The sequence below is a fragment of the Talpa occidentalis genome, unplaced genomic scaffold (genome assembly GCF_014898055.3).
Source record: "Talpa occidentalis isolate TD23 unplaced genomic scaffold, MPIMG_talOcc4v2.1 talOcc4.15, whole genome shotgun sequence".
Lineage (NCBI taxonomy): Eukaryota > Metazoa > Chordata > Mammalia > Eulipotyphla > Talpidae > Talpa > Talpa occidentalis.
The window spans coordinates 8468440-8492933 of NW_023601543.1; the positions used below are offsets into that span (position 1 = coordinate 8468440).

A 24494-nucleotide genomic window follows, 5' to 3' on the forward strand; every position below is an offset into this window, starting at 1 on the left:
AAAGAAATGGTATCTAGTTTCTTTCAAAAAGGCCCCTCATTTATCAAATATAATTGCTCCTCAGAGCCTACTTTTTTTTTCTTTATCAAAGTTTCCACTGCTCACATTTTCAAAGAAGAGCAGGATGAGTGTGGAGGACATGTTCTGGTTGTACCAGTTCCCTGCCAACATGGTGGCCTGGTTGACATGACAGGGAAGCTTTGCGTTGTCTGCAGCTGTATAACTTGACCGTGTTGATAAGCCCGGCACATCTTAAAATAGATGGGTGTCGGCACCAGCCTTACATGGAGCTGAGCCAAGACCCAAGGGCAGGACATCACTTTGCCAGTCAATCATTTATATATCTTTTCTGTTCCAGGATTACTCCATTAATTTGACTTGCTGAATTACAACGACCTATACACAAATCAATTGCTTCATGATATGAAAGTCAGAGAAAATATTGGAGATATAAGAAAGAATTCAGATGGTAGAGATTCCAGTGATAGAATCTCTACTTCAAATGATGATGCAATTTGTAAAATGAATCGCTGCTAATTTTTTTCTGTGATTTCAAGAGGAAATAGAAAACAGGGATTAAAGTTCTATAGGCTAGTTAAAATTCTGAAGGTTCAAATACAGATTTGGAGACTGTTTCTGAGCTTAAGAAGAAAAGTATTTCAATTTGACCTGCTGGTTCACAGGACCTTTGGTCAGCTGCGAGCTGGTACCCCGCTGTGCAGGAACAAGCCACCTTGTTATCAGCGCCCTTTTTACAAAACTGCTTGCATCTGCCATTCTTAATGCTGCATGTCGCATCTGCAAGAAAGCAAAGTCAAAGGTAATAGCATCATTTAACGTGTATTTCTAAAAAATACTTGAAACTACCGAGTCACAGATAGACCAGATCTAAGCTAGGGGCATTCATGGAGAGAATCTGGGGAACCTTGAGTGTGAAGTCAAAAGACAGGTCAGATAAAATCCTTAAAAAGACATAAAAATGTTGGCAGTGCTAGATTTGATTTGGCGTAAAACTGAAGGTTTGACTAATCTACCTTCACTAAATCATGGGCTGCTGCAATATTAAGAAAACAACTGTTTATTAAAATATAAAGTATGTTCACAAAAGTACTTGGAATGCTGGCATGAATTTTCCCCAAGCAAAGATGCCTATTTGAGCATGAAACAGATCAATATCAACCCTAGATTACCCGATGCTACCTTCCAGACATGGCTAGCTTCCTCCTTTCCAAGGTTACCATTGCCCCAACTTTAAAAAAATGATTTATAGGATTGGATAATATTTACAGTGTCTACCTTGAACAGTTATTTTTTTTTAATTTTTATTTTTTTTAGATTTATTTTTATTTTTTATTTATTTATGCAAGCACTGGGTACACTCAGATGTGCGGGAGGGTGAGAGAATTCACTAGAGCCAGAGCGGGGAGCAGAGCAGACAGAAGGACCGAAGTACACTGCTCAGGGGAGCAGCTGGTGGCAGGAGAGGTCTGCGCGCCATGTGAGACCCTCTTCCGGTGGCCAGGGAGCAGCCGGGGATCGAACCGGCGCTGCAGAGGCTGCGGGCAGCTTCGCAACCCAGCGCTCAACCGCTGCGCCACCGGGGAGGCCCTACCTTGAACAGTTATTGAAAGGACCAGTCATGTGAGTGAATTTGTACTGTAACAATGCAAACTTTGAATAGCAAATCATGTGTTAATGTTGAATTCCCAGTCAACTTTCCTCACATCCTAGATAACCATTACCCCAACTTTTCACAGTGAACTAGTGTTGTCTGTTTGTGAACCTTAGCCTCCTGGAATAATTTTGTTTTAGGTATCTCTCTTGTCAACAGTAGATAATTAGATTTTTAACTGTGGACTGAAAATGATCAGTAACCCCAATTCACATTGTGACCCCTGATACATTTGACTTGATCCTACCATTTTATTTTGTGTTTTCTAATTACTGTGCTTTCCCCTTGTTTGTCCTATGCAGTTTCAATAACAGGAACTAGCAGGACACCTGCTGCATTATGAGAAACTGTCTCTGCCCATGGCACTGTTTCTGTTTCTAGAGCATCACATGAGCAGAGTTGAGTATCAGACACCTTCCCCCTTATCTCCATGCTCAACAGCAATACTGCTTTCAATAGAAATTGTCAGTTATTAGGGTACTTGGAACATGGGCAGCTTGAACATGAGTGACCACTTCTCCATGGATGACACACAGATGGCCAGTAGGCCCATGAAAAGATGTTCATCATCACTTATCATCAGAGAAATGGAAATCAAAACAACAAAGAGATACCGCCTCACACGTGTGAGAATAGCTGCCATCCAAAGAACAGGAAACAAGTGCTGGAGAGGATGTGAGAGAAGGTAGAGGATGTGGAGAAGCCATTGTGGAAAGCACTAGGGAGGTACCTCAAGAGATTCCAAATTGAGATTTCATATGATTCAGTTATCTCATTTCTGGATTATTACCTAAAAAGAGAGCTTCCATATGACCCAGCAATTCCACTCCTAGGAATCTACCCAAAGGACACAAAAACATTAATTCAAAAGGGCACCTGCACCTCTATGTTTACTGCAGCACTATTTACAATAGGTAAGATATGGAAACAATCCAGATGCCTCAAAACAGATGACTGGATCAAGAAGATGTGGTACATAATGGTACATGATGGAATATTACTTAGCATTCAAAAAGGATAAACTCATGCCATTCACAGTAACATGAATGGAGCTGGAAGGGATTATGCTCAGTGAAATAAATCAGAAAGAAAAAGATAAACATCAGATGGTTTCACTTATAGGAGGAATGAAGGGGAACAATATAAGGGACCAGGAAAAAATAATTATAATAAATTAAAACCCAAAATTAACAGGCAACTATTAATCAGAAACACTCTGCAGGGGAGGGAGAGGGATCACAACAGGGGGGGAATATGATCTTACACAAGGGATTATGGTGATGGTGCACGGGTGAATTGGTGGTGGGAATTTTACAGGGACTACACCAGAGAGGAGAAAGCATGCATTGTACAAAAAGGAAGAATGATGTAAAATATAAATAAAATATAATTATAAATTCTAAATAAAAAATTAAAGTGAAAAACAAACAAAAACACAGAAACATGAATTTGAAGAGATCTATGCACCCCCATGTTTATTACAGCATTATTTACAACAGCCAAGAACTGGAAACAACCTAAGTGCCATTCAGCAGATGAGTGGATAGAGATGACATGGTGTACGTACACAATGGAATGTTATTCAGCTACAAAAAGGATGAAAACCTGCCATTGGCAACAACACGGATGGACCTAGGGGGCATTATGCCCAGTGAGATAAGTCAGAAAGAAAAAGATAAACACCGTATGATTTCACTCACATGTGGTATATAGAGAACACAAATAAATGAACTAGATAAAACAAAAATACACTTTTGGGCTATAAGACCAATAAGTTATTACCAGAAGTGAAGGAGGAAAGGGGATGGGTACAAGGACCAGAGGTGTGGTGAAGCTGGAATTGCACTTTTCTTGGTGACTGTAATGGAGTAGATGTACCCAATGAATCTTAGTGATACAAACATGAAATTTATAGGATGTCATAAAGCAATGGTATTTCAATTAAAAAACACAAATTCAGGGCCTCCCCGGTGGCGCAGTGGTTGAGCGCTGGGTTGCGAAGCTGCCCGCAGCCTCTGCAGCGCCGGTTCGATCCCCGGCTGCTCCCCGGCCACCGGAGGAGGGTCCCACATGGCACAACAGACCTCTCCTGCCGCCCGCTGCTCCCCTCAGCAGTGTACTTCGGTCCTTCTGCCTGCTCTGCTCCCCGCTCTGGCTCTGGTGAATTCTCTCACCCTCCCACACCTCTGACTGTACCCAGTGCTTGTATAAATAAATAAATAAATCTTTAAAAACAAAAAACATGGGAAACTTAAAAAAAAAACACCACAAATTCATTTTAAGAAGTGAGTGATGATAGCTGATACCTCCTGTGTGCCACCTTTGCTGCTCTCAGCCTCAAGGGTTATTCTACATCACTGTGGTGACCGGCTCTGCATGACCTCCTCTGTCCTCTTGTACTTGTGCCCTTGGACCTGCACGGCATGCCTCTCACCTCTGACCTTGGTGCTTCCCTGGTGATGCTGAAGCCCGGGGTGCCACTTGACCTCTCCATGTGTACAGCCTGGAGGTGGAGGCCGTTTCATAGTGCCCCGTTAATGGGACTTGTGAACATGGGGGCATGGAGGCTGATAGAACATTCTTCACTTCTCCCCTCCAGGTGGACCATCCCAAGGCCAGTCTATATGTCTTCTTGGAGAAGAGTCCCGAGGAAATCAAGCAGCCAGTTGCAGTGGCAGTGGGGCACAGGGGGGAGACATGACATTCTCTCCTTGGTCCTCCCTTCCTCACTGCCTCACCTCCTTATTCCTCACCCTTGCTCCCTAAGATTGCACCCTAAGAAGTAAGCTCATGTCAAAGACTCTTTTGTTTTGATCCAGGGAAACCAGAATGACAGAATGATTTTTTTTTAATAATAAATTTTATTTTTATATTCCCCATACAATTTCAACCCCTCCATTCTGACCCCAATCCCTCCCCTCCCTCCCCTCACCCCACAAAAAGTGTCTCTGGTTCATAATTTTTGTTGATTTTCACTTTCTTCTAGTTATTCAATTTCCTGGTCCCTTATTTAAGTTTTCTAGATTCCTGCTATGAGTGAGACCATCCGGTATTTTTCTTTTTCTTTCTGGCTTATTTCGCTGAGCATGACCCCTTCCAGCACCATCCATGTTTCTGCAAATTGCATGTGTTTATCTTTTTTGAATGCTGAGTAATATTCCATGGTGTCTATGGACCACATCTTCTTGATCCAGTCATCTATTTTTGGGCATTTGGGTTGTTTCCAAAGCTTAGCTATTGTAAATAGAGCTGCTATAAACATAGGGGTGCAGGTGCTCTTTGGAATTGATGTTTCTGTGTCCTTTGGGTAAATACCTAGGATTGGAATTGCTGGATCATATGGAAGCTCTATGTTTAGTAGGTCCAGAAATCTCCACACAGCTCTCCATAGTGGTTGGACCAGTTTGCACTCCCACCAGCAGTGCAGGAGAGTTCCTTTTTCTCCACAGCCTCGCCAACATTTGTTGTTGCTAGTTTTTTTGATATGTGCCATTCTCACTGGTGTGAGATGGTATCTCATGGTAGTTTTGATTTGCATTTCCCTGATTACAAGTGATGTTGAACATTTTTTCATATGCCTGTTGGCCATTTGCATTTCCTCTTCAGAGAACTTTCTTTTTAGCTCTTCTGCCCATTTTTGGACTGGATTATTTTCTTTGTTGTTGTTGAGTCTCATCAGCTCTTTGCAGATTTTTTGTGATCAGTCCTTTATCATTAGTGTTGTGTGCAAAAATGTTCTCCCAGTTGGTGGGGTTTCTCTTTGTTTTTGTTACTGTCTCTTTTGCTGTGCAGAAGCTCTTTAATTTGATGTAGTCCCAGCTGTTTATCTTTGCCTTCACTATCACTGCTTTGGGTGATGTGTCTGTAAAGATGTCTTTGATGTGCAAATCACATAGTGTTTGGCCTATATTTCCTTCTATGTATTTTATGGTTTCAGGTCTTATGTCTAGTTCTTTAATCCATTTTGAGTTGATTTTTGTGTATGGTGTGAGGTAGTGGTCAAGCTTCATTCTTTTGCATGTAGTGACCCAGTTTTCCCAGCACCATTTATTGAACAAACTTTCTTTGCTCCAATGCATAGTCTTTGCTCCTTTGTCAAAGATTAGTTGATCATAAATCTGTGGGTTTATTTCTGGATTTTCTATTCGATTCCATTGGTCTGTATGTCTGTTCTTGTTCCAATACCATGCAGTTTTGATGATTATGGCTTTGTAGTATAGTTTGAAGTCTGGGAGTGTGATGCCTCCATTTCCTTCTTTTTTTTTCAGTAGAGCTTTGGCTATTCAGGGTTTTGGTGATTCCATATGAATTTCATCAATAATTGTTCTATTTCTTTGAAGAATGACATTGAAATTTTTATTGGAATAGCATTGAATCAGTAGATTGCTTTTGGTAGGATGGCCATTTTAATAATGTTTATTCTTCCAATCCATGAGCAGGGGATGTCTTTCCATTTCTTTGTGTCTTCTTCAATTTCTTTTAACAGTGTTTTATAGTTTTCTTTGTATAGGTCCTTTACCTCTTTTATTAGATTTATGCCCAAATATTTGATTTTTTTTTGTTTTGATAATAAAAGGGATGTTTTTTTTTATTTCTTCTTCTTCAGATTTATTGTTTGTGTATAGGAAGGCTACTGACTTTTGCGTGTTGATTTTGTATCCTGCCACTTTACTGAACTGATTGATTAGTTGAATTAGTTTTTCTGTGGAGTTTTTGGGGTTCTCTACGTATATTATCATATCATCTGCAAATAGTGATAGTTTGACTTCTTCTTTTCCTATTTGGATTCCTTGGATGTCTTTCTCTTGTCTTATTGCTCTGGCTAGGACTTCCAGTATTATATTGAAAAGCAGTGGTGAAAGTGGACATCCTTGTCTTGTTCCAGATCTTAATGGAATTGCTTTCAGGTTTTCACCATTGAGAATGATACTGGCTGTTGGCTTGTCATAGATGGCCTTTATGATGTTGAGGTATGTTCCTTGTATCCCAAGAATTTCAAGGGCTTTTATCATGAATGGGTGTTGCACTTTGTCGAAAGCTTTCTCAGCATCTATTGATATTATTCATATGGTTTTTATATTTCTTTTTGTTGATGTGTTGGATAACGTTGATTGATTTTCGGATGTTAAACCATCCTTGTGCCCCTGGAATGAATCCTACTTGGTCGTGGTGAATTATCTTATGGATACATTGTTGGATTCTGATAGCTAAAATTTTGTCGAGGATTTTTGCATCAGTGTTCATTAGGGAGATTGGCCTGTAGTTTTCCTTTTTTGTGTTGTCCTTATTCAGTTTTGGTATTAGTGTAATGTTGGCTTCATAGAACGTGTTTGGTATTGTCTCTTCCTTCTCAATTTTTTGGAAGAGTTTGTGAAGGATAGGCACCAATTCATCTCTGAATGTTTGGTAGAATTCATTTGTAAATCCATCAGGTCCAGGGCTTTTGTTTTTTGGGAGGTTTTTGATTACCATTTCAATTTCGCTGCTTGTAATTGGTCTGTTTAGGTGTTCTATTTCTTCTTTATCTAGCTTTGGGTGATTGTAGAGTTGTAGGAATTTGTCCATCTCCTCTAGATTGTTGAACTTGTTTCCATATAACTGTTCATAGTAGTTACTGATTATTCTTTTGATTTCTGCTGTGTCTGTTGTGATTTCCCTCTTTCATTTATGATCCTGTTTATTTGTGCTTTCTCCCTTTTTTCCTTTGTGAGCCTGGCTAGGGGTTTGGAATGACAGAATGATTTTGTGGTTTGGGAGTATATTGTGGATTTTTGAGTGCCAGATCTAAAATTTCTAACATTTTTCATAGGCCAGAGCCCACTCATGTAACAAGCAGCTCATATTCCTTACTGAAACTTCTGGAAATACTGGAGCAAATCAACTGTTGCCAAGTGGACAGTGGAACCAGCTTGAGCTTTAACCTTTGCTACCAATGATCCACAAAGTGTATGACCTAAAAGGATGGTACTTCATGTTTTTAATTTATTTTTTAAAGATTTATTTATTTATTCATTCAAGCACTGGATACAGTCAGAAGTGCGGGAGGGTGAGAGAATTCACCAGAGCCAGAGCGGGGAGCAGAACAGGCAGACTGATGAAGTACACTGCTGAGGGGAGCAGCAGGCGGCAGGAGAGGTCTGTGTACCATGTGGGGCCCTCCCCCCACAGCTGGGGATCTAATCGGCACTGCAGAGGCTGCGGGCAGCTTCACAGCCCAGTGCTCAACCGCTGCGCCACCAGGAGGCCCTTAATTTATTTTTTAGAGACCTTTCTCCTCATTAAAGGTGATCAGGTCTCTGGTTCTTCTCATGTCACTAGCTGTCATTTTGTTGGTACAAAGCAGTTCTAAAATGTCCAGCCAAATCAAATACCCCTTTAGAAAGAGTTCCGTCAGCAGGAGATTGTGATTAGCTAGCCTGGGTAGTGGAGCTGCGGCCTGGCTTGGTCCAGGGAAGGCTCAGTGGGAAAGCATCACCTCAGGGTGCTTCCCCCCTTCTGATTTTGTGTCTTGGGCTAAGTCATCAGCCCTCTCCAGCATGTTCCCCCTTGTCATTGCTCTTCACGTGGCTGCTGCTGTTGCTCTCCAGGGTGGTTTACACACGTTGTGGGAGATACTGCACCCTCAGATGTAGGCCCTACACTTATGCTATGCAGACATAGCATGATAGCACAGGGAATTCCGGAGACGAAGTCCTGTGGTCCAGGAGCTAAGGAAGTGTTCCCGGACTGTATCCCTGCTATAGTCACTGATGTGAAAACCAAAGCTTGGACAAAAGGTTTTCTGTTTAGCAGGTTTACTGCAGAACATGCTGTTATTCTGTTAGACTCAAGATGCTTTCTTCTCTGCACTCCATAGAAATACAGTCAATAAGACAGTAATGTCTGTGATGTGTTAACAAATGAAACAAAAAGTGTTTATGTGCTTGTAATTACTGTTTTTTCTTTATGTGCTTGTAATTATCATTTTTACTTTGGAAGGGCCAGGAGTGGTGAGTTCTTGCAGGCCTTGATCTGTCTGAAAAGGATTCAGGTGTGATGTGTAGCGGGGGACACTCGTCATCTTTATTCCAGCCAAAGGGCTACAATGTCAATTAGTGTCATTCTTCACATTAGGCGGCCCTGGATATTTGCATCTCTCTCCCCTGGAGAGGAGCCTGATGAGCAAGGGAAAAGGAAAACAACCAAGTCTTCACGATGTAAATGTCCGCTCCCTTCCCCGTGGATGGACAGGGTGAGGCAGGGCACTGGGAACGTCCCCCAAGTGCTCCACCTGGCAGCTCCAGAGGTCGGTCTGTAGTTGAGTTTGAAGCAGCAACTGATCAGTTTGTGCGTGCTTTTGCGTCCTCTTCTCTAGTGGCTAAGAGCTTTCGGGGAGGGTTCCCACTTCGTTTCTGAACTGAACTGAGAGGATTTTTCTTTTTTCTTTGTTTTTCAATAGTGTTACTGATTTTTTTTTGTTGTTGTTGCGATGACCTTGTTTACAACACTGTATGGGGTATAGCTTTCTGCCTCTTCAGGTGGATGTCACCATACCACATGCGCCACTGAGGCACCCACAGCCCTCCACCTTAGTCCATTGGGTCCCCTTCGCACTTTGCTCCCCACCATACCTCCCCTCTGGTAGCTTTGATTCTAGTCAGATTTTCAGGGTTGGTTTGGTTTAGTTCTCTCAGCTGATTTGTTTGGTTTCTCTATAGTCCACACAGGAGTGAAATCATCAGGCATTTGTCTTTCTCCTGACTGACTTAGCTGAGCACAGTCCCCGTAAAAGAAATTTCTGGACCTTGATCAGAAGGGCAGGGTATGGGAGGGATCAGCAGACCCTGGAGCCCAGGGGCGGTGGCCAGCAACTTGCGACTGCAGGGCAAGCCCCAGATGGTGCTGGTTGTCGGGGGAGCACTGTTGCTGTGCGGGCTGTGGCCTCTCATGCATGACAAGGCCTGTTAGAGATGCTTTGTGCTTATATTTACCTTCCTCAAGGCTCCGCTTCTCTGCTCAAGGGTGTGTGTTTTTGAACTAAAGACATCTGGGAACATCATGCCAACACTATGTCCAGTGGTACTTTAGTACACCGTTCCCTTCATTCTTTTTTTTTAAGATTTATTTATTTTATGTAAGAGCTGGGGTACAGGCCAGAGGTGCGGGAGGGTGAGAGGATTCACCAGAGACAGAGCGGGGAGCAGAACAGGCAGAAGGACCGAAGTACACTGCTGAGGGGAGCAGCGGGCGAGGCAGGAGAGGTCTGCTGTGCCATGTGGGATTCTTGCCGGCCTGCCGGGATCAAACCCGCGCTGCAGAGGCTGCGGACAGCTTCACAGTGCTGTGCTCAACCCGCTGTGCCTCCAAGGAGGCCCTGTTCCTTTCATTCTTAACTGAGATGAATTAAGTTATTCATTACTCAGCTCCAATAGTTATATGATTTAAGCTGATAATGAGCAATGACCCCCACATTTCCATCGGTTTCCCTAATAGCAGGGCCACATTATCTAGGCAAGTGTGAACCGGACATGCTAACGTTTGCGACGAAAGCAGGGCTGTGGACAGGTTGAACCAGGCACACCCCCACGGGAAAGGTAACAGAGCTGTTGGTTTGTGCTCACACCGGGAAACCTGAGGGGTGGGAGCCCAAAGCTTGTCTACCAGTTCATCCACCTGTATTCACTCGCTTATTTCTTTGTAAATGTTTCTCCTTCCACCTTACCCTTTTCTGCTATTTTTTATCTTGAGATCTCAGAGGAAGAGGACCAGTGGATTTCTGCACAATGTCACAGGTGGCTTTTACTTCTCTCAGTGGGACAAGTGCAGCTTCTGTGTCTCTTTTTGATTTAGGCCTTTTTCATCTGCGTGGTAGGTGGGTTGCCATACGGCCTTCATAGAGTCCTGCAGTTGTCTACTCTTTGCCCTTCCTCATGGAGCGTGTGGGGTTAAATTCTTTCTGTGGAGTTGCCTTCTAGCCTTCTGGAGTGTCAGGGTAGAAAACTGATGGGTCATTAGCACAGCATACTTTTCCAATCCCCATGCCTCACATCCAGAGAAATCAACAAGTAGGCAAAGGACTTTGGGGGCCATGCCTCTCACAGCCAAAGCCTCAAGAAACAATATGCTAGGCTGTGAGAAGAAAAGGCACATGGCAAGCCTGGGTTTGCTGTGCCCGTGGACTCAGTATAGCCACATGTGGGGAGGGGCTCTGATTTGTGTCAATAAATCTGAGGTATGAAACAGTCCGTGTGTTGGGGGGGAAGTGCCTGCTACGTGGGTGAGCTGGCCTGGCGTCCCTGACTGCCGTTGTTGCTTTCCCTTGAGTGTTGTGGATTGTAGTTAGAAACGTGAGTTTTGGTCAAACTGCAGACCAAGACTTGGCTCAGCTGTTTCCTGCCTCTGTGATTTGTAGCTGTTGGAGCTACTGTGTTCTCAGCTGCATGGGAGGGGGTAACGATGGGCAGGACTGCTCTCGATTGTGTTGACGAGTGAGAAGTAAAGCGAGGAGACATCATTATCATCGTGCAGTAGTGGCTACCAAAAGTTAATAGTGCTCTTGTGCTAGTTTCTTAAACTACCCTGGAAATGCCCACTCAGATAGAGCGAGTGTTTCTAAGTCCGTGTTCTGTACACAGAATTTTATTCCGCCTTTAGGAAAAGGAAAATCCTGCCATTTGCAACAACATGGATGGATGTGGAGGACATTATGCGAAAATGACATACTCCTGTCACAGAAGGACACACGCTACCTGATGGCACTTACACGAGGTGTCTGTAATAGTCAGACACGAAGAAGAGAGCACAGGTGTGCTTGCCAGGGGTTGGGGGAAGGTGGGGTGTGACTGTTCAGCAGCTATAAAGTCAGTCACATGAGATGAGCAAGTTGGAGAACTGTGCTGCACAGCCTCATGCCTTGAATTACCAACACTGCCTCCTACATGGCAAGATTTGCGAAGAGGGCAGATGTCAGGTTCAGTGCTGTTCTTTGCCACAACAAAATGTATGTGTTTTCAAGAGAAAACTGATGATAGATACTTCATTCCCCAGTTTCATCTGGGCTCAAGGGAAACTTCGGGCCATAGGTCATCCCAAGCCCATTACTTACCTAATTCACAGTTCTTTCCTTCGAATCCCTCTTGACACCAACATTCGTAGGAATTAATGTCATCCTTGCATATGCCGCCATTTAAACATGGATTGGACTCACATTGATCTCCATCTTGAAAACAGGGTGAGAAGTCCAGTTTTTATGTGAACTGCTTCGCGTTCCCAGTCCTCCCTGCACAGACTCATGGGGCGGGGCACCTGACTTTAGGGTCAGAGCAGGACTCCTGACCAGCTGTCTATGGAAGACCCCTGTCTTCCTGAGCTTCTAGAGCAACTGAAATGATGATTCATAGGCCAGTGTTGTCCTAGGCAGTTGCCTTGAAGAAGCTCTGCTCATAGTTTATGCCCCCCAAGGGAGAGGAAAGAGAACGTCAGAGTACCGAAGTGAACGGCCTGAGCATAGGGTGAGGAGGGGTTCCAGTTCTTTTTTATAGAATGATGGTGGAGTTCATTCTTGAGCCAGCCGTATTCCCTGTGTGTGAGCTAAAGCCTATACTCCTGCCTCTCCAGCACACACCGAGCTCCCTAAAATCTGGTATGTCCACTCAAGAATCAGACAGGGAGCCATGGTAACCTCCTTGTGTCATCAGTTCACTTTTGAGTGTATATGCAGCCATGGTCAAAACAATAGAAAAGATGCCAGAAACATGTGTTACTGCTTAAAGATATTCTACTGCCTTTGAGGTAGGGTCTAAATGGTCAAGGTCAAATAATGAACAACTTTCAGTGCAAAGAATGAAAGAAGGTTCTGGAATGGAGCCATATTTATGTACTTATCTATCCATTGGCTGTGTTTCCATTCTACTTTTCCTGAAGTTTCTACATTTACAGAGTTGTCGAGTGCCTTTGAAGACATCGCTGGTAAGCAGACAGGGTGTCTGCGGGGACTAGGTAAGAGGGGAAGGCTCAGGAGAAGGGAACCTTTCAGTCTGGATTTTAGGGCTCTGCCTCGATGCCAACTTCTAAGGAAGCTTCAGGAGAAAAGGATGCAGAGAAACAGAACAGAGACTGCTCCGGGCTTTGTGCCGAGACAAGCGGACCTATAGGAAAAGGATGGGACCTAGATGGGGAAGACTCGCTATAGGAGAAACAGAAGAGTAACAGGTAAAGATGACAAGAAGAAAAGACTGACAGAAAGGAAATTTCAGAGACATTGTGAGTTTTCAGGCTTCAGACTTCAGAGTGAATCTCCCTGCCTATTCCGGGGTGTGCTGGGGTTCAGCTGCCGTGTTGTCAGGGGACTGTGCCCTGGTCCCACTGATTCAGAGACTAATAGCCCGTTCTCAAGATTAGTCCCTCTCTGGAAAATGTGCTTGCTGTCAAAATTAGACCTTGTCCCCTCTGCCCCTTGATCCAATGTGCTTTTGCACAAATACTTTAATTTGTTCCAATTCTATGAAAACAAAATGCGTTATCTCTGGTTTATTATTATTGATGTTCAGAACTGGTCTAAAAAATGAGCTACATTTGCACTTTATATTATAGACCAATGGATCTGAATTATTTAGGATGTTTCACTGAAAGGGTCTGGGCTCGCAGCCAGCTACACAGCAACTCATTTGCTGAGACATATCTTTAAAATGAGTGTCATTTTCTCCTGCATTTAGTCCTCCTCTGGGCACTTGTCTGTGTATACTTCGGGCTGAGGCAAAGCCACAGATATTAGGGGTCAAAGACAACAAGGGACAAGGCCTTGCCAAGCGACAGATTCCAGTTTATGGCCACAAGGTAGATGGTTAGGTAGATGGTTAATGAATAACTGCCTTTAGATTGGAAGGCCTGGAGGGGGAATGGTGAAAGCCAGGGCTGGGGCCTGAGAGAACTTGGGTGCTCTTCTGGGCTCCATGACTGCCCTTTGGGAAGTCCCTTAACCTCTCTAAGCCCAGTTTCCTCCTTTGTAAAATGAGGTTAAGAATGCTTTGCCCACAGGGTTGGTGTGAGGGTTAAATGGAACAGGCAGTCTTGTAAACTAGAAAGTGCTTGGCAGATGCCAGTCAATGTGGTTGGACAACATTTCTCCTTCAGCCAGGCTCTTTATGTGGCGAACTGATGGTGGAGAGCAGGACAGGAATGAGGGCCTTTGGCCTGCTATGTCTGAATCTGTACAATGAGCAATGGCAGAGGCTGCTTTTGGGGGGTAGGAATGCTAACTGTAAGTGAAAGAGGCAGGACCTTGTTTTGCTTTCGTTTTATTTGTTGGTTGCCAGAGCAGTGACAGCATCATGCGCTTGCTGTTGCCCAGGTCTCTTTACCCAGCAATGCAGCCTGTGACCCGGGAGGCAGCTCCAACTGCAAAATGGAAGCCTTGGAAGTACTTTGCAGCCTCTGCTTGGCTGGGCGAGGCCAAGTCAGGGGATGGGCGGTAGAAAGGTTATGGGGGTTTTAATGACAGCCAGGAATATTTTTTTAGGGGTTGGGGGAGAGTAGACATTGATTTGTTTTTTAAAAATATATCACAAGGTTCAAGTTTTTAAATATGGTAGCAGTAGAGACTACGGAGACTTGTTTGCACTACGGGCGGGGGAAAGCTCAGTGGAGAGTTGGCTGGGTCGTGTTCACTACCAAGAGCAAGACACAGGAAGACAAAGGCCGACACAGGCCATGTAACCGCGCGACCTCGTCCTCCCTCATGATTTAAAAACAAAAGTGGAGAAATGAGTTACGAGAGTGTGAACACATCCTCAGTATCTCCAGAAAGACAGGACGAACACATGGCGCTCAGATGGCTGAGACCCAGAGTTGGCGGCAGGTTAGCTTCTGTCTACACAGCTGATCTTTAGCCGAGAGGCCTGTGCAACTGAACACTTCTCAAAATCCTGCTGCTGGATTTGAAACTTGTTTTGAAACTTAGCTGTCATAAAGGTTTGGACCTTTCCTCCTTTTGGCCAGCTCGCTCAACAGAAAAGCACTCAGTGCCTCTGACCCAGAGGTTCAGGGTGCTAGGACCCAGCCACAGAACAGCCGACTAGCATTCCAGCGAGGTGGGACAAAGAAAGAACAAATAGTAAAGGAAAGCCCTGCAGGATCCCCAGGATGCCAAGGAATGTGGAGAGCAAGTCGAGCAGGGCCCCTCTCTGGGCTGATGGTCTTGGACGGGGCAGGGTGGGCACATCAAGAGATGATGGCACCTGTTCTGCTCCCCACTCTGTCTCTGGTGAATGCTCTCACCCTCCCGCGCATCTGGCCTGTACCCTGGTTCTTGTATAAATAAAATAAATCTTAAAGAGATGATGGTGGTAAACCTCATGAGACGGGAGCATGTGGTGAAGGCCTGAGGAGGCGAGGGGGCAAGCCTGTGCAGAAGAGCATTCCACTGGAGGGACAGCGCCATCAGACACCGTCAGGGGGGTGCATTCCTGGAGTATGCTAGGGACAGCAGGGGCGCCAGGCAGCCTGGAGCCCAGTGTGAGGAGGAGCAGCAATAGGAGAGGCGGTCCCCAGGGAGGTGGGGAGGGGAGAGGGGCAATCGTGGAGGGCCTTGTAAGCCATGATCAGGTGAAGACTTTTAAGCAGTAAACATTTAAGTCCTTTCCTGTTCTCTGATTCTCTGCTGAGCACGGAAAACTCCATCCTGAGATGCAGCCTTTCCATTTCTTTCTTCTAGCTTCCTGGGGTGGAAGAATATTCTTTTTGAAGCCCTAGAGAGAAGTAAGCTCTTCTGCCACCTGAAATCTCTCCTGCTGGCAAGAACCTGTAGCCTGTCGCCATGCCATCTGAGGTAAACAATTTGGACTTATTTTATGAGGCCTTTTGAAAGAGTTAAACATTTCAACTATTTACACAGAGGGGGAAGAAGACCTAACCCTCAAATGTCTCCCAGGCCAGCGAGAGGATAAAATGAATGCTTACCCACGTATTGCTTCCAAAATTCAGTCTACAAAGAAACAAAAGAGGAAAAATTAATGGTAGTCTTAAAATGTTTCAGAGCTGATGCCTTCTCTTTGATTGCATTTATAGTGTCCCTAGCTGGATGGCTGTTTTCAAACTCCAAAGTGAAGTTTTTATTTTTGTGTAGGTTTTCTGTGCTTTGCCTCTGAAGGATTTGATGCGGACATACTCACCGTTTTTTCAGTGTTTTCGAAAACTTCTCGTGCTTCTTCAAAATTGCACTTTTCCTCTATGCATTCTCTCTCCAGGTTTCCTTGAACAAACTCTTCCAGTTTACCCGAGTTATATCTCTTTGGCCGGTTCAAAATTTTGGTGGCATTTTCGTGGTCAAGAAAAACTGAAATGTAAAAGAATTATAAGAATTATTCTTTAGTTCCAGACCAAAGAAAGCATCATGAAAATGAAATGCGCCTCTTAAGAAAGCCTTTGTTTTTAATCCAAATAATCACAAAGCCCATTCATCTTTGGGGGCGTGGAGCCAAAATCGGTGGCTGTGTCCTCATGCTGTGTGCACATGGAGATTTAGGAATTAAAATTCAAGTCTGCTTTCAGTCAAGAGAGCGCCAGTAATAAAAGGTCATATTTCCAATGGTATTGAATTTATTTTGGATGAAAAAGAAAGTTCTCAAATCAACAGTTTAGCTGCACACTTTGTCATCATTTGAAAATAGCTAACGGGGGCCTCCCCGGTGGCGCAGCGGTTGAGCGCTGGGTTGCGAAGCTGCCCGCAGCCTCTGCAGCGCCGGTTCGATCCCCGGGTGAGGGTCCCACAAGGCGCGCAGACCTCTCCTGCCGCCCGCTGCTCCCCTCAGCAGTGTCCTTCGGTCCTTCTGCCTGCTCTGCTCCCCGCTCTGGCTCTGGTGAATTTTCTCACCCTCCCGTGCTTCTGACTGTAGCCAGTGCTTGTATAAATATATAAATAAATAAATCTTTAAAAAAAAAAAAGAAAATAGCTAACGGATCCTTCAAGTAGGACCCGTCACCTGGCCAGGCTGTGTTTTCAGGATATGGTTGCCCGGATGACTTTTCACCAAATTTCTCTTGGAAGAACAGAAGCCTATTTGCGGTCCAACGGCAAATGCAAACCCAGTGTCTCTCACTTGATGTTGAAGCTATCGCTGCATTAATTTTTGTATCTTGAGATTCCCAGCCCTCTCAGTTGGCATGTGTTAAAGGAATTCCAGTGACGTCTTTTCTGAGGTACAGGATGTGGTTGATTTTAGCTGTGACAGCCTTGCCTGTGGGGACACTCCTGAGCTCTGGAGGTAGAAACACTAACCTAGCCCTCTCCTGCCTCCTTCGCTTTCTCTCCCTTCTCTTGTCAGTCTCTCTTTCCCGCTCATGCCTCTATCGATCAGATCAGGAGAATTTATTTCTGTAGTTAATTACAGGCACTCAAGGAGTTGCCTGGAGATATTCCTTTCTTTAAGAGACTCTCTGACGCATCTCAGCAGGCCCAGGTGCTTGTAATAGGAACTTTCCAGGGCATTTCGGGACCGCTTTCTCATTAACTAAAAAAATAAAATCAGGAAAAGCAACAAACTAAACTATATTCCTTTATTTCATGGCTGCTGTTCAGTCTGCGGAGCCTTTGAGTCCCTTGACCACCCGGCTTTTCTCTTGCTCTGCAAGACCTCAGGGCTGCTCTTTCTTGTTCAATTGGTTTAGATTTTTCTCTCCAACTCTTCACTTGCCAGCTTTTTCCGCTCCTGTACCCCTTCTTCAGTGCTGCCATACCCTGCCATACCCCAACCTCTAGTTCAGCACAGTCATCTGCCACCTTCCTTTTGAGGCAGCTGAGCATTGGGGGCGGAATTTACCAGGCTGCACCCCATATTGAGGTCTCCCAGCCTCCACCGGGCCCTTGTCTCTGCTCCCAGTTCATTTGCTTGGCCCCGGGACAGCATGCATGTCTGCACCCACTTGCAGTGTGGTCAAGCAGGAAAACGGGTGTGGAGTCAGATCAGAAGACACCTGGATTTCAGTCCCACATTCGCCACCTGCTGGCTGTGTGACCTTACGCCAGTCACAGCATCTCTGACGCTTAACTTGGACAAATGTCAAACAGGCAAAACACCGCTACCATCACGTCTGCCTGTTGCTGACAGGATCAGTGAGATGAGCAGCGCAGGCTGCTGTGTCGGTTCTTCCCAACTTTCTAGAATCCCTTTAGGTCTTGACCATGCTTTTCTGTAGCTCTTCCCCTTCTTTGCTGCCATCCAGATAGTGAAGTGACTATTGTCAGATCAGCGGTCACTTCCAAGGGGTAATTTGAGTGTGTGTTTCCTAACAGCTCTGGCACACTTGTAATTACTGCTGTCTCCCTTCTGCGGGTACTCGTCCCATGAATCACTCTCTTTCCCTCCAAACGTCCTTGCCAGGGCCAGGAGTAGGGCGAGGTCAGTAAGGCCACTAGGGCACCCAGTTGGAGGGGTGTGCTTTGTGCGAGTCCATTGGTGCCCCGGGCACCTTGCGGGTCTCTCCCTCGTCCCGCCCTGACTCCACAGAATGTTTTGACTGTGCTGGGCCATGGGACCCCCTGCTCTCTCTCTGCACCCTCACGCACCTGGTTGTCACCACTGAGCTCCCAACAACTGTCTCTCGTTGGCTAGAACCTCCGGATGCCAGGCTGTCCTCACTGCTCCTTAAGTACGCGGTCGTGATGTGGCAACCACAGCTGGTGTTGAGTGAAGGCTTCTGATGTGCAGCACACTCTGCGTCCACTGTGTCTATCCATCCTCACAGCCGCCCCGTGAGATGACACCATCCTCTCGTTTTTTGGAAATGAGAGCAATGGCAGTCCGGAGAGGCTCTGCCCCTTGCCCTGGGTAACAGACTGCAGCGTTAGAGCCCCGAGCTGGTCTTGGGCAGCCAAATGGCACAGCCCACGCTCTCAGACACGGCTCTGTGTCCCATAACCCCATCAGGGGCCTGAGACCCACTGCTGGCCCTTCCGCTCACCTTCCCTTTTCCTACCCAGTGGCTAAGTCCTACTTCCACTTCCATAACTTCCCTCACATTCCTTCCCCTCATCTCTGTTCCTGCAGCTAATGATCAGGATGTGTCTTCCTGGATGATCTCAGGACCTTGGGACAGGTCCCCTTGTCTTGCCACCCCCCCAACAGTTCACTGGCACGTGGCCAGGTGCAGGTCCCAGGTCCGCCACCAGTATTCACAGTTATGCCCCTGGGGCCGCCTCAGGGTGGTCTGTCATTCCAGCTCCTTCGTCCAGGTCCTTCGTCACCCGATGAGCCGCCCTGCCCAGCTAGCCCGCCTCACTGGGTGCTCGGTGTTCAGAGGGCACTGACTTCCTGAAACCCACGCAGCCTTCGTGGAGCCACGTGACTGGTCTTCTCTGCCCACGATGCCCTTGATCAGGCTCTGACGGAGAGCGAAGCGGCTCGTTAAGTCCTGCTCAAAATGTCGTCTCTCTGTCCCGCGCTCCCCGAGTTCATGTACCCCTTTCTCTGTGCTCCGTTAGTCCTGGGACACACTTTGCTGTTGTGTATTGACTCTTTGTATCGGCATTTCTTTAGGTCAGAGAGGGCTGGCTTCCGCTTAGCTCCTTCCACAGTTCCTGGATGTGGCGTGGCCACTCTGTCCTGTAGAAGGCACCGATGATGCAGCCTTTCATTCATTCATTTCATTCATTCATTCTGAATGAAAGACAGTGTTGGTCTGTACACTTTACAGAACCAAATTGAGTTCACAGAACAGTTTTGATTTCAAAATTCCAAATCGATGCAGAAATAAATAAATGCAGCAGGCCTGAAAATGCAGCATCTCAGTAAATCATTCACAGAAACTGCTTTCAGAAGCCCGTGAGGGTTTAACAGTGGACATGAGTGCGGCACCAGTACCGGGGCCTGAGGGAGGCTGCCCTGGCCCTGTCCTCCAGGGCCTGTCATCTCTGCCGGGACTCCAGAAACACAGTCCCTTTCTCCTCAGTATTATCTGCCGTTCATACATTTAACCTCCCTTCAGATTTATCTCTTCTTGTCATCGTCTCCCCAGCTCTGAAACCCTTTTCTCTCATTTTTCTCTGCATCTATCCTTTCTGCAATGTCTGAGGTCTGCACGGGGGCAGGAGCTCTCTTAAAACCTCCATCATCTCACCACTTATCTTGAAGGAAGGGCTGGGAGCCTCTGTCCTCTGACACTGCACACTGATGAGCTATGTGTGAAGACTTCGCTTTATGTCCCACTTGTGAGTTTTCCAGCAGTTTCTTTATTCCTCGACTCTACCCACTTTGCTGGTTTGATTTAACCTTTGCATTCTCGTATCATTATTTCTGCATTTCAGTCTGACATCATGTCTGGAGTGGGGGCACAGAGCCAGTCTGCTTTCTCGGGATGACTAGGGTTGGCACCCCTGATCCTCATGTTGTCAAATTACGAGATTTGATGATGGTAGGTTGACAAGCAAGTGTGGTAAATCCTTCCTGTGAGAACATGCTGTTTGTCTGAGTGGGATCATTTCTTCCGTGTGCACCCTACTTTGGGGAGCGTGTCCAAGTTATGAACAGCTCATTGTGAATAAACAAATGGATATTCATTGCAGTGACGAAATTCCTACTTTTTATGTCAATTCTTGGACTTAACATTGCTCCCCTAAGTGCTCAAGTGGGTATTGAATTTCCCCACATATTAACTCCAAGATGTTTAGAATCAGAGACAAAATGATTTCTTCCCAGTCCATGAAAAACTTTCATGGTAAATAACTTACTGAGTAGTTTAATGTCTGTATTTTAACTGAAAATTTAAATTTAGGTCACATAATGATACAGGTTTTTAAAATGCGAAACATGCTTCATTATATAGTGCTAAACTTTGAAACACTTGCATCTTAAAATCAAGCTTTTTGCGTTAATAGCAGTATTGTTTTCAGCCTTAATGTTTCCCATTTTGATTTCAAAGTGGTGAATTAAAAGTCAAAACAACACAGTTCATTTTTTCTTCCTATCTGCTATTTCCTTATTAAAATATTTTCCCATTTTTCTTACACAAGGAGATGACTGATTTCTCACAGAAATTACATTGCAGTTGATAGGCCCACTGAGTCCGCTTGAAAAACATGTACCATCAACATTGTAACTGTTCAGTTATGAAAATGAAGAAGACCCCACTAGCAGAGAAACAGTACCTTCCAGCCCACATGCTGACTTCCAGAATCTCAAACATTGCTGTCGAATCCTGTAACCATTTTTTTAGTGAAGAAGACAGTACAGATGTTTCTAGATCTAAATGCAGTTTGACTCAATCTATCTTTAAAAAGGAAACCAACCTGCACATTCAGCAGCGAGGAGACACCCTAAAAGGCAGAGGGTGAAGAGCCCGGGCGACTCTGCCATGGTGGTGAGCACGCAGCACCTCACGTCTGCGAGCAGATTGTGCAAGTAGCAAGTTGACCAATTGTTCCAAAGTACAAGCTGAGCTGTATTTACTTCTGGGAAACAATGTTCCTCTTCCTCCGTGGGCCCTTGGACTATTTCCAGTGGCCTCCTGGGTTAAGTAGAGTGAATGGGCAGTGGCCATCAGCAAATGCCACCTCTGAGTCCACGGACTTGGGCCACAGTGGCTGATCTGAGGCTGAAGCAAGAAGTCCCACGTCATTAGAAAACAGGGGTAGGTGGAATGGCTACAGTGGCTGTGGCAGCCACATTCACCAGCTCTTCCTGTCTTGTTCTCTTCTGGTAGCATTGACATCAAAAACTTTAAAGCTAAGGAGATGCAAAGAACAAAGGCATGTGCTCAATTACTTCAAAATACCCCTAGGGCTTATAGAGCCTGAATCATCTAGTGGATCCTTTATGCTCCCTCTCACAAGGAGGAGTTTATAACTTTTGTTGTGTTCTGTACTAATAGGGTGAAACATGGACTCTGTCTCATATGTGTGTGTGTGAGTATGTATGTCTGCACATACGTGCTGCTTATACTTATATATAAATAGATGACATTTCTGTATGACATTTCTGTAACAGCCCATAGTAATATATCATACTATTTCACAGGGAGTATAAAAAGCTCATAACAGTATATTATTTACCTACCATTCTCTCTGCTGATGTGATATGTAATTTATTTCTACATATGTTATAAACCCCATCTTACATTATTATTCCTTTTGCTCTTTGTGGGCAACAATTTTTAGGGCTTTTTAAACAAACGTGGTGTAATAGTTTATTAGTTTCAGGTGTACTGCATGAGAAGTTATTTGTTTTTATTATGAAGTGATCAGCACAAGAGTCTAGCCAACATCCTTCTCCATACAGTTACGCATTTTTCTCTTGTGATGAGGACTTTTAAGAGGTATTCTCTCAACAACGTTCACATATGTAGTACAGTATTATTAACTAGTCGCCTTTTGATTCTGTCTACCCCGTTTTGGCCATCCCAGCCTCTGCCTCTAGTGATCACCAATCTCTTCTGTGTCTATGCGCTTAGGTTCTTTTTTAGATTCCACATGTGAGATCATGATTTGTCTCTCTTTGTCTATTTCACTTAGCATAATGTCCTCAAGGTTCAACCATGTTGTCAGAAATGGCAAGATTTCATTCTGTTTTTATGGTTAAATAACGTTGCATTGTGCATACGTGTACACCAAGTCTTCTTGCCCCAACACTCATTATTTTTTTCTTTTTTAATAATAGTTATTCTAACAGGTGTGATGTGATATTTCATTATTGTTTCAATTTGCATTTCCCTGATGTTGGTCATGATGAGCACCTGTTGGCCATCTTTGGGAAAGTGTTTTTTTTATTTTCATTGGATTGTGCTTTTTTTGCTATTGAGTGCTATGAGTTTTTTTTTTTAAACTCATATATTTTGGATATTAGCCTCTTAGATATAATTTGCAAATATTCTCTCCATTCAGTAGGTTGCCTTTTCATTTTGTTGAATTCTTTGCTGTGCAGAAACTTCTTAGTTTCACACAGCCCCATTTGTTTATTTTTGCTCTCTTGCTGTTGCTTTTGGAGTCAGTTCCAAAAAAAAAAAAAAAAAAAAATCAGCCCAAGGCTAAGGTCAGAGAGCTCACTGCCTATGTAGTGGAAAGAATAGCAATGACCTAAATTACAGTTTATGCAGAGAATGTGCTTGACTGCCAGGTGATTGGTCAGGCTCATTGGTCAGGCTCTTCCACAACGCTCCTGATTCCTTCTGGGTCACGTCACTCTCAGGGCTTCTGCTCCAAATGGGCTCAGTCTTGTTCAGTTTTTCCTGATCAGTGTATTTCTCAACCTTCTTAGTTTTCTTTCTTTTTTTTTTTTTTAGATTTATTTATTTATTTATACAAGCACTGGGCACAGTCAGAAGCGCGGGAGGGTGAGAGAATTCACCAGAGCCAGAGCTGGGAACAGAACAGGCAGACCGACGAAATACACTGCTGAGGGGAGCAGCGGGCATGGCAGGAGAGGTCTGCACACCATGTAGGACCCTCACCAGTGGCCGGGGATCACGAACTGGCGCTGCAGAGGTTGCGGGCAGCTTCGCAGCCCAGGGCTCAACTGCTGCGCCACCAGGGGAGGCTTTTTCTTAGTATTCTTTTCTTTCTTTTATCCTTAACAATTTCATCCCCATTATCTGAGCCAACATCTTCAATTTTGGACTTTTCCTCATCTTTGTCTTCCTTTTCTTTCTCACCGCTCTCTTCCTATGCCTCATCATCACTCATTTCTTTCTCGCATTCCTTCTGCAAATAAAGTGTGATGGGATGGGATAACCTGAGACCTGAGTGCTTCTTCACCACTTCTTTGACTCCATTCCTCTAGTTCTGTCACTCTGACTGGTCTTCCTTAAGGTGGAGGGTCACTTTGGTATCCCAGGCAGTGGGGCACTGTGGTCTGTCTGCACATACACAAGACTCTCAGGCAAGCTGCTCATCATCTTTGTGCATTGTGATCACAAACCACTTGCTCAGAATAAATGCCACCCCCAATTTGCCCCTAATTTGCTGCCCCCAATTTTCCTATCATAGAGATGTCTGTACCAGCCTCAGTGGTTCCCAAGACCAGCTTTTGTCATGCCATTGCCGGTGTCCACCAGAGGCCATGTGCATTCCTGGGGGTTGGGGTGATGTCAATTTTCAGCTCTTTCCCACAGTCCAGCTTGGAAGGGTCTGTCAGGCTCTCATAGCAAATCTAGTTTAAGGCATCAGAAGTGTTCCTGGTCAGCTCCTCAAGGGGAATTTCCTTGTTGGAATGGAAGTTATTGATGATGAGTGACGGAATTTGGGTGATTTCTACCTGGAAGGCAAAATTCTCTACCTCCTCCTCTCCAAGGTGCACTTTCCCAGACATCTTACAGGAGAAGTGTTGCAAATGCTAGAGAGCAGGGTGGGTAAGGATCATGCCCTTCTCACTCTTTGCACAGGGGCGTTTCAAGAGAAGAAATGTAGGGCACTGATTTGAAACCTTTCCTCTTTTTGTCAACACTACTGCTGCAAGTTTCCTCCTTGGCACTGTCTTAGCTACATCCCGCAAAATTGACATATTCTTATTTTTATTCAATTGGACATATTGTTGGATTTTCCTTCGACATTTTCCATAACATGCAGCTTATTATTTTTAATTTTTTAAATATTTATTTTTTTTACATCATTTTTCATTTTTGCACAATGTATGCATTTTCATCTTGGTTATAGTCCCCATACAATTCCCACCCCACTTGTTTTGATCCTGCTCCCTTCTTCTCCCCGCCGCCCCAACCCCTGTAGTGTGTCTCTGGTTTATAGTTGCATGTTGATTTTGATTTTTACTTTATTATAATTAGTCTTTTTCCTGGTCCCTTATTTAGGTTTTCTAAATTCCTGGCATGTAGCTTGTTTAAAAGGAAGTTGTTTAATTTTCAT

At 44.7% G+C, this 24494-nt stretch overlaps 1 protein-coding gene across 1 annotated transcript in view; it reads right to left on the reverse strand.

Annotated features, from left to right (window-relative positions):
- The window catches only part of F9 (coagulation factor IX), a 32441-nt gene extending 11444 nt beyond the window's left edge, over positions 1–20997 (reverse strand). The window contains exons 1-5 of the mRNA XM_037512876.1: positions 20931–20997; positions 15820–15983; positions 15608–15632; positions 11757–11870; positions 670–798 (exon numbers count right to left, since the gene is read on the reverse strand). Of these exons, the coding sequence (XP_037368773.1) occupies positions 670–798; positions 11757–11870; positions 15608–15632; positions 15820–15983; positions 20931–20997 (499 nt within the window). The remainder of the gene's footprint in view (positions 1–669; positions 799–11756; positions 11871–15607; positions 15633–15819; positions 15984–20930) is intronic.
- Positions 20998–24494: the final 3497 nt, after the last annotated feature.